Raw genomic sequence first — 13,095 nt, 5'->3', positions numbered from 1 at the left:
CATTTTCTAAGTAGACACTATTTAGACTCCATATCGTGTACTTTTATGAATGATAGTAATAAAAGAAACAAAAATATGTCATCTTCGTTATTTTAGACCATCATACATCTAGTTATCATCTGATGCACGCAAAGTTATTCACCCCCAATTTATTCCCTGCGCTGCTCCGACTGAACTCATCCACAAAAAAGAAAAAAGAGCTGATGAGAGAAAAATATCTTGTAAGTGAACGAAATCGAAGTCGCGTACAAGGAAGTAAAAGGGGCCATAGAAAGCCACCCACCGACCGGAGTACCCCAACTCTAATCCCAGGCAGGGAGTTCTTGCCTTCGCATCATCAGTACATTTCCAGCTCCCATCCATTCTGTATGTAGCATTCACGATCTGATCTGTACTACACAATCTCATTGGGCCAGGGGATACAGACCTGCTCCAGCAGCATTTCAAGTGCGTGTTCACGTGCACGTTTTAGAGGAGCTCAGAATCTAATCCCAAGTGCGCCAAGGCATACAGAAGTATGCTCTCAATTCAGGTAACTACGCGTACGATGAGCCAGGGCATTGAGAACACCATTGTGCGCACATACTCCAAGCTCATCTGGGCCTCAAGGCGGTGTGACACTGTACTTTGAGGGTGAATACCAAAGGACATCTAACACTAACAGGGGAGGACCACACGGATGGGCGCAATCAATTTATACACCCTCTTGTGGTCATTCTCCACTTACACAAGTTGATATTCGTGACTAGAATTTGCTACTCTCGTGGTGTCTTGGACAGAATTCATCAAGCTCTTGTCTCGACCAAGATAAAACGGACGAAAAAACTCAGATCCAGTTTGAGAGTGCTTGTAAATGAGTTGATTGGTCAAGTGACAACATGTCAGAGGACAAGATTGATCAGGTCCACGCCGCAGTGGGACAATTCGGGAAATGGCAAGCCATGCTCATTTCCGTGGTGGCCACAGCGGTTAGCACGCCAACGGCTTGGCACATCTTGGTAAGGACCACTTGTTCATGGCAATGGAACAGCTGATTCGATGAGCACAATTTCCACGCACAGAAAGTGGAGTGATGATGATGATGATGATGATGATGATGATGATGATGATGATGATGATGATGATGATGATGATGATGATGATGATGATGATGATGATGATGATGATGATGATGATGATGATGATAGATTCCGTTTTACCTACTATGTATTGTCCGCCCACGGAGTCACGGTTGTGTTAAGAATTGGAAAGCTATATTACAGATGCTGCGAACAATTTAGTTGGTTAATTCTGTGTCTGTTGTATGCCGGTAGTGTTTGTATGGGCAATATAAACAGTTTTTCAATATTTTGTATGTTGAGGCAGAAATTAGAAGCTGATAATGAATACTTTTTTTCTCATTGAAACGTAAGCGTACGTGGCACGTGATTAATGAAAACGGCTGTGGAATTTGACATCCTCTTTTGGTATTTTAGGCTCAGGGTTTCTTGTCCAAGACTCCTGACTTTACGTGCGATATCCAAAACCAATCCGGAGCTTTCTCTTCGATAGAGGAGTGGAATAAATTCAGCAGTCCCTTGGGAGTCGTGAGTGCGGATTTCAATGGGCATTAGAGCCTTCAAGAAGACCGACCCCTGGGTATTTTCCACATTGCAGAATGAAGATGGACGTCAAAGCACGGAACGGGAAATATGCCAAATATACAATTTCAACTACGATCAACTTGATAGCGAGCAAGTTCAAACTCTTGATCTGGCCAAGGAGCCCTATTTGAATTTGACGGGTTGTCCCAGCTTTTGGTATAACACCACTGTTCGAACCATTGTGACTGACGTGAGGTCCAGTTATTACTTCAATCTACGTAGATGGATGTGCCTGCACAAACTGTCCCCTATTGTTTTTAGTTCGATTTGGTTTGTGAGAGGAAATATCTCGTGACCTTGGCCCAATCAGTCTTTATGATCGGACTAACCTGTGGGTGTGTCGTAGCCGGACATGTATCGGACAAGTAGGAATATTACACGGCCACAATTAACATGTGAATCAGTGAATAACCCTCCTAATTTTACTCATATTCAGGATCGGAAGACTGAAAGCCATATCCTTGTTTGGGGCCTTGCTGTTCATCTCGGACTTGGCCAATGTGTTCTCAATCAATATTTATATGTACCTTTGTATGAGATTCTGCATGGGGTTCACTTTGATTGCCGCTAGCTCTGCGTTTAACACCTACTGTGAGACCAAACAGGGCGTTGTCCATTGATCAAACGAGCTTATAACAAGGTGAATTTCTTTCATTACCATAGGTATTGAACTATTGGGCGGCAAATGGGTGACCATCATCGGCGTAGGAAAAGGCGTGTTTTGGACCATAGGTTACATCACAACGCCCCTTTTGGCCTACTACATTCAAGACTGGATCTACTTGCAATCAGTCATCAGTGTGGGAGCCTTGTCCATGGCTGTGGTGTTCTTCTTCGTTCCGGAGAGTCCAAAGTGGTTTCTAGCCGTTGGGAAATTGGACCAAGCAGAACGCGCTCTGAGACAAGGAGCCAATATCAATGGCTTGGTTTGGAAAGAGGATACAGTTCTTTTTAGAACATCCAAGGACGATGTGAGGAGGCAGAGTTTCTGAAAAGGTCCAGCAAAGGTACTAATGTAGAACTCTTACAGGAGAAGGCGTCCATCTTTACTGGATTCTATCACCTTCTGGCCACGCCTAACATGAGAAAAAAGGCACTGATTCAGTTTTACTTGTGGTTCACTTGCTCATTGGTGTATTACGCCTTAACATTAAACGTTGGTACCCTTTTCCCCGGCAACACCTATATCAACTTCTTCATCTCCGGACTTATCGAGCTACCCGTCCTGCCCCTGGTCATTGTCATTCTTTTATATTTAGGCCGCAGGGGTCTCCTATCCCTTGGCTTACTCTTCTCGGCTATATTCATGGGCGTGACACTAGTGGTACCCGCTGGTAAGCGACCAATGTTCAATAAACGGTAACTAAATGCTCTTAACTGTACATACGTCCGTCCTCTCGTTTCAGGTACAGCCTCCATAGTTACGGGCCTCCTGGGCAAGTTCTGCATTACCGGTTGCTTCTTCACCCTGCACATGTTTGCCAATGAAATGTTCCCCACCGTAGTACGAAATACGGGTTACGGGGCCTCCAACATGTGCGCCAGATTTGCATCGATTTTAGCGCCCATTTTTGGACGGGAATTGGGACGGGATATCCCTTTAGTGGTCTTTGGTGTGCTCTCTCTAATTGGTTCAGTTCTGGTTCTTTTTCTACCAGAGACGAAGAACAAGAAACTACCCGATTCTTTGGAGGAAGGAGAGGAGTTCGGCAAGGTTCAAAAATTCTTTTCAATTTAATACGTTCATTTTTATTTTCAACTTTAATGATTGTTTACGGCGGAAGATCAATACACTCTATCTATACAACCTCTCGTAGAATGGTCAGTTTTCTAGTCAGTTTGATTGATTCTGTATGGCAATTAAAAGTCGAATAACCGCGAATCATCCGCCGTGAGAACGAAGGCGTTTTCATCTGTTTCATGAGACGTGCCATCGTGTTCGCGTATCATATGATGGAGATTCATGATATAACTAATGGCTCGTTGTAGCACCTTGACTTTGCTGACTCTCTTGCCCCTCTGAAATGAGATCTAGCCAATTAGTACCAGCAGATTATTGGCCGCGTGTGAGGGCAAAACCCCCTCTCTCTCTCTCGCTCTTTTTACCTTATTTTCGAAGGGAATACTTTTTCTCAGATTGACAAAGGCCAAATTGACAGCATGGACTCTTTTTCTTTCTCTGGCATTCCGTTTGGCCACTAAATGAGCCGGTTTCTCGGCGTGTGGGACGTGCTTATATGCAGACTTCTTCTTGGAGTGGCGCAGCTCGGATTCGGGCGATTTGGGCAATTTGGTAGATTTCCTCCTATGAGCTTTTCTTTGACTTGAATCGCTTGCATCTTGTCTCTTTGATTTGTGCATGGGAGTGGACGTGGAGACTTCTCCTAACAAGAGTTCAACTATTGATTGATCTCATACGTACTCAAGTCAGATGAAAGAGATTGATGGGCCTTACCATCTTGACTGGGAAAAGAATCATGTTCCTCGACTACCTTCACTGTTTCCATTGAATAGGTCACACATGCTTCCGGATATGACGCCACATTCCAATCCAGGTTCACTTGATCACGATTGGTCCCGACGTAATAGTCACCCTGACACACTGATTGAACCGGAAGTGGGTGCTCTTCGGGCGCGAATATATCTTGGCAAGCTATTTGAAGGCTATCTAGCTCTAGTCCAGTGTCCTGAGCTTGATCCATAGCGTTTGTTGTACAGCCCCGTTCTTGAAGGTCTAGGAAAGGTTCGGGTTCTCCATATGGCGTGTATTCGTTTGGGAAATCCGACGAAAAAGTTGTGGTGGTGGCCATGGTTGAGATGGCCAGGGTTGCAATAGGATTTGCCATGAGATTCTCCTCCACCAAATCCTCCACCTCCTCGTGGTACACTCACTCGGGGATCACTGACTGGCTGGATCCAGGAGATTCCCAACCCGCTCCTGTCCTCGGAAATTGATAATCAGATCGAATCAGGTTCGTGGTATCAGGCGTATTGCCCAAGTACGATATTCACAGACTTGTCAGCTCACCCACACTAGGAAAGTTAGCTTTTACCCACATATTTCAGGAACAACCACTCACCCTCCACGGCGTGGAGTGGTTCAAAAGTGAAAAAGGGTCCAAAATGACAACTTTTCCGGTACAGGATAAACACATTCATCCAAATCGGTTTGTTCTAAGAAACGTCAAAGTGACGAAATCATCTACTTTGTACAAACAAGGTCAGTTGAATCACCCGGTATTAATTACAAACTTTAAAAGGTAGGTCTATTGCTCTCTCAAACCATTTGTCTCTTGGCCCTCTTCCAGGTCGAATTGTGGTGCCATTGGGAGAGGGCGAGTGCGACTTCCCAACTTTGGCCGTGTTTGGAGCAGATGCCACCCGAGACAAAGGATTGATCCCATCAGGAGAAGATCTCTAGATGACACTCATCCAACATGCAAACAGTGGTATTCGGTTCTCATGAGGAGAACCACACAGAGGCACACAGAGGCAGAGGGACAGAGAGAAAGAGCCTCCAGGTGAGTGCCCGAGTCTCTCTCATACCCGGTGAGTGTGCGCTCTCAAGGGAAATTGAGTGATTAGGCTCGTTAACTGATAAGATCTTGTGGCACTCGTGGTTTAGAGGCCAAGCAGGTGGATCAGTTGTAATCAATCGCCTTCGACTGAAAGCCTTCACCTCAGAAACGTTGAGTATAGTCTCAGGGTTCTCCTTGGTTTAATTGCGGCCAAGATCCGCCAATTTAATCCAAAGTGTACGGGCGAATCCACGGGACCTGAAATGGTTTATGTCATTTTAGCTCGTTAAAACTTTGTTAAAGATACGTATCATGCGACGATTTCCCATCGTACCATTGGCTGACTGACCCTTCTAACACTTTCAAAATTTACTTTGGTCGCTTATTTGGACTGAGTTCATTTTTTTGAGAGGAAAACAAAGCGAATGAAAAATGACGAGCTACGTAAAGTGCAACATTTGACGGCGATTAAAACTGCATTTCCACCATTTCTCGGACCATGCCATTAAAATGCCTTTCATCTCTGTGCTTTTATAACCATGGCGACACTTCAGGAGAGATTAGCCTTGCATAGCTTTCTATCTTTCTGATTTGCTTTCCACGCACCCAACGAGACATCAAGCGGGTCATTGCTAAATAGCATAAGAGAATACTCGAGTATGTCAATATATTCGTAGTGTCCACCAGCTTGTGCTTCTCATCTTTTAATGTTGGCATCCCATGTCGAAGAACTAACCGTAGTTATTACTGCGATGGTATTCGAACTGGTGCTCACGGAATTGACTTGAAAATCCTCTTCTGGCATTTTAAGACTGGGATTTATGTAATTGTCACCTACTGATCTTGGAGAGTCGACAATCAGGCTTGGATTGTCAGCTCAAATTCCTCCATCCTACCACTCATGTCCAATGAAAAATTCGCACATTTTATGGTGAGAGGCCTTGGCGAATTTAGTGCTCTATTGGTTGTTAACGAGGCTCGTAATTCCCTGTGAAAAGATTTGGCTTGCGCGGCGAACGAAAAAGGTAGATATCGCCGGTTAGCTATGGCTTGACCTCGCATAATCCAGCCCTCTTTGCATCACTTGACACATCTCATAGACACAAGAAGAAAGAAACGAATTGCACCTCTCCATCTCTTTCAATAGAACTGATCATGATTTCCATTTTTCATCCCAGGGATCTATGCCAATCGAAGAGCATGAAAGGCACACACGTGACCATATTTTGACGTGAAGGCCAAGAGTCCCGTTAGCCACAATAATATTACCGTTGGATGTCCCATTACTTAGCTCAGTGAAGACACATTGCTTTTGATCACTTTCCATTTTGATGCATCCTCTTCAGCCTAGCAAAGACTGGATGATTTAGGAGGCATAAAGATTTGTTGTCTGTACGGAGGGCGATAAGCCATGAAGCTTCGTGATTTTGAAAATCAAATTGTGTGACAAGTCTCAAATATAGGACCTAATTTGAGCGCAATTATTGCCACTACCACCTGCCTCCTTGAGAAAACTTGATCGACGATTGTCGGGTGTTTTACGGTGCACGGTAAATGCCTTTTCTTCCCTCATTCGCGGCGCTCTTTAAAGAGTTAGTGCGGATATGGATTTGCATAATTGAATTTATCGTCTTCGCAATCTCCTTGGGGCCATTAGGAAAAGATCAGGACACGTAACAAATGGAAAACATGGACCGAAATCAAATCGTTGATGTAGTTAAGCATTGTTTTCCGGGGATTGATGATTGGTTGAAATATTGGTTTCAAACGATTTCTTGAATCCGCTGTATGCGAAGCACTGAATTTCCTGAAATCAAATTTACATTTTTTTCCGGAAGCATATTCAATTATTGGAACATCATTTGTCATTTTTTTAGCTGCATTACTCATCAGCTTTGGCCATTTAGATGTTAAATTAAACGGATTGATGATTAGCGAAATTAATCTCTGGCCTAACGGACGAACAATTAATAAACCTACCACATTTGGAAATCTCTGAACGTCGGGTTTGTGTCTCCACACCACACACGGATTTAGTCATGCAATATAATGATATGGGAGTGCAATTGCTTCAAGCCAGAAGATTGCCCATCAAAAAAAAAAGATCATATGCCGATTTTCTTGAAGTGCAACCCAGTGTTTCCCTCGTCTTCTTTCCACAAGCGTTGTTCAACGCCGAAGATCAGCAGCAATGATCTCGATCCTCAAAGTGCAGTCAAAGTCAGAGCTCCCAAAGTCGGTGGATCCTGACGCTCACGCGGATGAACAATCATAGGGTGGCCCGGGTCCTTCTAGCCGGCCAATCCACCGAACTAACTTCCTTCCAGGAGTGCTCACCACCGAAAGGGCCCCCTCCAACAGGTCTGCGTTTGTAACTGGAAGCTCGTCGTTGGCATGGCTTTGCTAGATTGAACGTCAGTCCATCAGTTGTTCGTGGTTGTAGTGCTCAACAACTGTAAGAACCAGGGAATTAAGTGAACCGGGCAAAGAAAACAGAAATGTCATCTTTGCTCCACTTGTAATGGTGAACATCTCGTCAAAGTGAGTTCCAAGTGCGATATCTGGGTGGTTGCTTAAAACGTTGCACAGTGGTTTCCAGCAAAGTGTTCCGTGTGCCATTCGAGTCAGTGATTGAGGGCCCCACGACAGTCAGGATCAAAGGAATCACGGTAAGAAGACAGGGAAGGGTTGAGGGATGGCCAGTGTTTACCGATTTTCAGGGGGTAATTTCCGGTTGGACAAAACTTAAAGCTCTCTCTTTCCGTCCCCCTCTGGCTCTTGTTCCTTCCACCCCAACATGTTTCGTTTGCCAAGTAACCCCATTGGAAGTCGCTTCTAGCTTCTAAAGTGCACTGGATTGCTCATGTATTATTTCCAGCTGCCAACTCAGGATGAAGGGTTCCTCAAGCGCAGGAAGACCTAAATCCTGGGAGCGGCGAGCAGGAAGTTGGATTGATTTCGCCCCCGATTTTTCTGGTGGGTTACTTGAGACATCTTTTTCCATTATGCTCAAAGGGTTTTCAGGAGATGGGACAGTAGGTTGTGAATGAGGCAACTTAGGGTAGGCGGAGACAGTGTTGAATCTTGTATAATGAGACATGCAAATGAAGGCGTGAAGCATCTCTCTCGAACAATTTCCTGGAATAAGAAAAAAGAGGCAGGACCTGTTTCCGACCCTTGAGCGACGCCAGTCGATTTCCAGCTCAAGATACTTGGTCCTTCTTCCGTTAGGAAAGACAATCAATGAGCCAGTATTGGGTTCAATTCTAGAATGATTGGATGGAGGGTGGTTAAAGGGGCCTATGCTTTGGTCTTAAAATCGACTACCATCCAATTTGTGAGGCGGTTTCGTTCCCAGGAAGAGACGAGTGAAACACATGTTGCTACACTTTATTGCATAAATTTTGATGGATCCTGGGAGAATGAACGAATCAGTCACGATGTGGCGAAAAGAGGTGTCACCTTTCGGAGAACCACTCTATATGTTATTTCTCTCCCAGCACCAAGAAGTGTAACGTGCCATAGTTTGCTTGATTTTAGAATGGAAGCAAAATCAATAGGTCGAAGCTAGCTTGCTGGCTTGTCTTTGGAGTGAAAATACCAGTGCCAAAACAATTAATCCAACCTGAATCCATGTTTCCTGCTCACAAATACCAATTGGAAGTTTCGGGGTGCAATCTATAGATTGCTCCAGTGGAAGCCGTCGAGATGATGAAGAAAACGCAATGAAGATGATGGAAATGATGATGATGATGATGAGCCTGATGGTTACTAACGTGCCAGAATTGAACATTAATGGTTTGGGGCCAACGAAAGCCGTCTTTTTCGGATTAATTTTTTCACTTTCTGAGCAAGAAGCAAAAATACGTGAAAGTTAGAGGCCCAGTGCCTCCTCTCTCATTCCCCAAATCACATATGTCATATAGAACATTTCCTTCAATCGCTTCCAACGACCCAAAGAAAGAAGGAGAGAGATAGAGAGAGGGAGGGAAAGAAAAAGAAAAAGCGAGAAACAAGCTCTGTGCGAGATCAATGCGACTTCGGCAAACATTGCATCCGGATCTCTCCTCCAATCCTGAATAGCTTCATTGTACAACTATGTACTAGTGGCTTGCCAGAGCCTCGGAAACCTGCCCATACGCAACCGGTAATTTCTCTCTTCAAAGAAGACCCAACTCAATCACTGTTCGTACGCATGCTGCCTCATCAAATTGTGTGAGTTAGGCAGGATAAAACTCGTTTCTGCTTCTGTTTCCTATCCTCATTTTTTTAAAGTCTGGAGGAGTTGGCGATGGTAGAGGGGGAGGAGGAGGAGGAGGAGGAGAAGCTAGCGAAGGAAGGAAGGCCTCTCTGTTGCGCGATGATGACGATGATGAGCAACTGAAACCACTTTCTACTTCTGCGCGTTCCGTTAAGGGCCTGTTTCACCCTAGCAACTCAGTGCACTAACACCGTATACTAACCGTGTGCTTAATTGTTAACATTTGGACACTATGAATGTGAAAATATATATGTACGTGCATATCAATAACGAGGAAATTGATTACGTTATAATTAACTCTGACAATTGTGGTGAGTAGGAGTAATTGATTTTCTCCCAAAAGGGTTAACCTGTTTCTCTGAAAATGATTCACTTATCATTGAAAGGAACCCCAGCTGAAACTTCTTTCGTTAAAATCACTGATCCATATGGCGTACACACTACACTCTAAGGTGCATAATGAAACAGAAATCAACTCATAGACCTGCTTGCCTCTGAAAAGGTGGCAGTCATCTAGTAGTGTGTGAAGGCCCTAATCAGAGTCTGCTTCATGAGGAGCAAAGGATTCATTCACTCATGAGCAAGAACATTGCAATTAAATGCGATGAGAACGAGGAATCTTGCGTGTTTTCTTTTGTGCCATGCCCTTCATTTGGTTGCCTTTCACTCTCGCCTCCATCTACAGTACAACTTTGTCAGACTTCCTTCCAACCCATGCCGCCCTTCCCGCGTTACCACGTTCATTGGCTGTAGTTGAATGTTTTGTTGGATCTGTAATTAGATTTTTACAAGGAAATTACGAGACGTTGATGGGCAAATGTACGCTTGCAATTTCTTCCAAACACTGTCAACCATCCAGGACAGGAAGGAAAGAGAAAGAGAAGTCAAAAAAATCACGAGGAGGAGGAAGAGGATGGTCTTTCCAATTAGACACACACCCTGGAAAAGTACACAAATGCACACACTGCTTGGGAGGGGGGGGGGATGACCTCTAGGCATGAGACGACATTGGCGGCACATCTGAAATTAATTGGCTAGTCTTGACAAAATCCCGAAATAGTCTGAGTCTAAAGAGAGCTTTTGTTTTATTTGTCTCTGGTTTATCGGCCCTCGAATTTATGCTCTGGCTACATCGAATCTATTTGATCCGCCTGCGATTTATCTGATTATTCCTTCTTGAGTCATCGCCGGGACGAAATTAGATTCTGATCCGGGTGAGAAGGAAAAACAGAGGCCAGGCTTACGTATGCGAGATGTTCGCCCGTACTCCTGTCAATAACTTACAGCCTCCTTGAGCAGATGAGGGAACACGTCTTTGCCTTCATCTACCGCCCATTCACCTACCTACTCGTCTCCTGGAGCAAATCAATTTTTAACAAATCTCATTCTCTGACATGGGATAGTAAGTTGCGCAAGGAAAAGTTAATGAAAGTGGTGTTCTGGAAGCTGAGCTTCCCTCCCATTTCCATAAATTCCACACCCTTCTTCCATTCAGGGTTACTCCCCAGTTTCCCTACTTATGATTGGCGGCCATTGTTCATCCATTAGTTTCCATTCAAAACCAGGCGAGCTCATTAAAGTTTTCGACGTGATCAAACTCGAAATGTAAATGGTTACCTCGGACTCTTTGGAAAGGCTTTACTATAGCACTGCCAACATGCAATATAGTAATTGCCCCGATGCAAACTCAACATCTTGGCCACCCTGAGCTATCAAATGCGCCAACTTTAGCGTTGTTCGTCCAACGATTCCATCTAATGGTTTTGTATCCTGGATGAAAGGTGATTCCCGGGCGATTCCTGGGCGAATGCCCTACCCAAGAAATCGGGACCCAAGCACTCCTCTTCTTTCTCTCCTCGTTCTTTGTGCTGTCCAAGCTCAGGTAACAGAAATGTAGGTCACCCTCACTCACATGTAATCTAACTACTGTACCATACGGTGGCCCACGAGGAACCAGTTGCACCGACAAGGGTGAGACAACCATACACATAGACTCATTCCTTCACGAACTGGAACCCTCACAGAGTACAGTACGTAGGTACGTACATACGAGATCAAGAGGTGCACTATTCCTCGCTCTAAATGCAGCGGGCAGATTGTACATTGTACAATGTCCATAACAGCGGCTTCACGGAGGAGAGACCCCCAAGACCTACCAGCAACGTTTTCCAGACAAAGAGCTTTTTGGCTGACATGCACCCGTAGCACGAGATACAGGATGACCACCTTGGGTGAGCGGGATCGTTAACCGGACCAAGAACTTTTTATTTGAACAAGCCAAAGTGTAAATATGGCAGAAAAATCCAACTTGCTTGTCATGATCTTCACATCAGAGGCGAAGGGGAGTATTTTCTTGCCATGAGCTCTGAAGAGATCGTCAACAAGAAGGAAAGTCTACAGAAAACGGACTGACTGAGTGGATTGAGCAATTGATAAAAATCCCACATTTTGACGAAGTGCGAGAAAATTCGGAATTCCAGTCCGGTTAACTTCAAGCCAACTCGATCATCCGTGAGCAAAAATGTGTCACTTCTAGGGGTGAAATGTTTCTTGGACCATGAAGGTCACTTTCCCACTAATTGGGTGTTTCCAGTCCGCCAAACCAGACAACAAAGACCCAATCTACACACTATCCCGGATCTTGTGGGGTGAGGAGGGTTAATCTTGAGTAGACTTGGTCGTCCTAGCTGAACACTGGGTCAAGGGGGGTTGAATGCCAAGTTTTCGAAACCCTACTGAAATCGGTTTCGTAGCCAGACCAGCCAGACCCCCAAAAGATTTCGACCACTCAGTTTCGAGAGTTCGGAATTGAAAACCCTATCGTTTTCGTTGTCTCCAGCTCCTGATTGCTTCCTATGTGAAACGGATACGCGACACCGTTTTAATGCGAGTCAAGGACATCTACGTATATATTGGCAAAAGAAGTAGTCTGGTCCAATCCCAGGTGATAACTCGATGACTGGATGACTTGATTAATGAATTATCAATATCGTCGCCAGTGTCGTCACCTAAAGCCTTGGCCCCGATTCGATATCCTCCGGATTCTTGGAGAGATTACGCCCACGTTGGCCAGTGTTTGAGGTTTTGACTGGTTTGGAAATGTTCCTATCATATCTATCCACTCTGAAGAAGTTGGATGATGGATGTGTAATTACGAGCGAGAGTGGACGGAAACCAAGCTCGGATGGGTTTTGTATTTGGACCACGATTTCCTCGCTGTCTCCAATCTTCTTTCGCCTCCGGACGACAGATGTCCTTTGTGACTTGTGTCTCGGGGATCTGGGAAAATAACGAGTAATTGATCCCTGAGCCTCTCAATGAAAGTTGTTATGAACTTGCTCGCTCGTCTCTCTCCCTCTCTTACGTACGTACAACGAACAGGAACGTACGAGTATAGCCACTCCATCCAAAGACCAATTTTGACTTACCTTCCTTTACCTGGGTCATCATTGCATTAGGCGTGAATGTTCTGACTTAATTACGACTCCAGAGAAAGATGCAACTTGTCAAGACCTGAGACCTGAGACCTGAGACCCGAGAGATGAGATGTGAAAGTGAACATTCGACTCCTCTGCGGGAGAAGAAACCAAGATGTTTTGAATTTTGGAGCGAGTTTATTGCCCGAGAGCAGGATAGTTTGGATGAAGAAATTGGCCGTTTGCTGTCATTGGAA

General features: G+C 44.7%; 3 protein-coding genes across 4 annotated transcripts in view; 2 read left to right on the top strand and 1 right to left on the bottom strand.

Moving 5' to 3' along the window:
* The first annotated feature begins 527 nt into the window (after positions 1 to 527).
* On the top strand, positions 528 to 3,450 carry LOC131885572 (organic cation transporter protein-like). Its single transcript, XM_059233648.1, has 8 exons — positions 528 to 998; positions 1,476 to 1,586; positions 1,657 to 1,833; positions 1,905 to 2,008; positions 2,080 to 2,234; positions 2,307 to 2,614; positions 2,674 to 2,977; positions 3,050 to 3,450. The coding sequence occupies exons 1-8, from the start codon at positions 879 to 881 to the stop codon at positions 3,379 to 3,381; spliced, it is 1,611 nt and encodes a 536-aa protein (XP_059089631.1). The 5' UTR covers positions 528 to 878; the 3' UTR covers positions 3,382 to 3,450.
* On the bottom strand, positions 3,397 to 5,005 carry LOC131885576 (achaete-scute complex protein T8-like). The gene is made up of 3 exons (XM_059233651.1): positions 4,099 to 5,005; positions 3,750 to 4,027; positions 3,397 to 3,662 (listed from the first exon to the last, which is right to left on the bottom strand). Exons 1-3 carry the CDS (start codon positions 4,487 to 4,489, stop codon positions 3,504 to 3,506), a joined length of 828 nt encoding a protein of 275 aa, XP_059089634.1. The 5' UTR covers positions 4,490 to 5,005; the 3' UTR covers positions 3,397 to 3,503.
* A 2,467-nt stretch (positions 5,006 to 7,472) lies between these two features.
* The window catches only part of LOC131885567 (serine-rich adhesin for platelets-like), a 45,025-nt gene continuing 39,402 nt past the window's right edge, over positions 7,473 to 13,095 (top strand). For both annotated transcript variants that reach the window (XM_059233639.1, XM_059233640.1), the window contains exon 1: positions 7,473 to 7,830. The gene's annotated coding sequence lies outside the window, so the exon portion shown is untranslated. The remainder of the gene's footprint in view (positions 7,831 to 13,095) is intronic.

The sequence above is a fragment of the Tigriopus californicus genome, chromosome 8 (genome assembly GCF_007210705.1).
Source record: "Tigriopus californicus strain San Diego chromosome 8, Tcal_SD_v2.1, whole genome shotgun sequence".
Classification (NCBI taxonomy): Eukaryota; Metazoa; Arthropoda; class Copepoda; order Harpacticoida; family Harpacticidae; genus Tigriopus; species Tigriopus californicus.
Note: the sequence above shows the minus strand (reverse complement) of the source record. Positions and strands in the feature narration are given on the sequence as shown.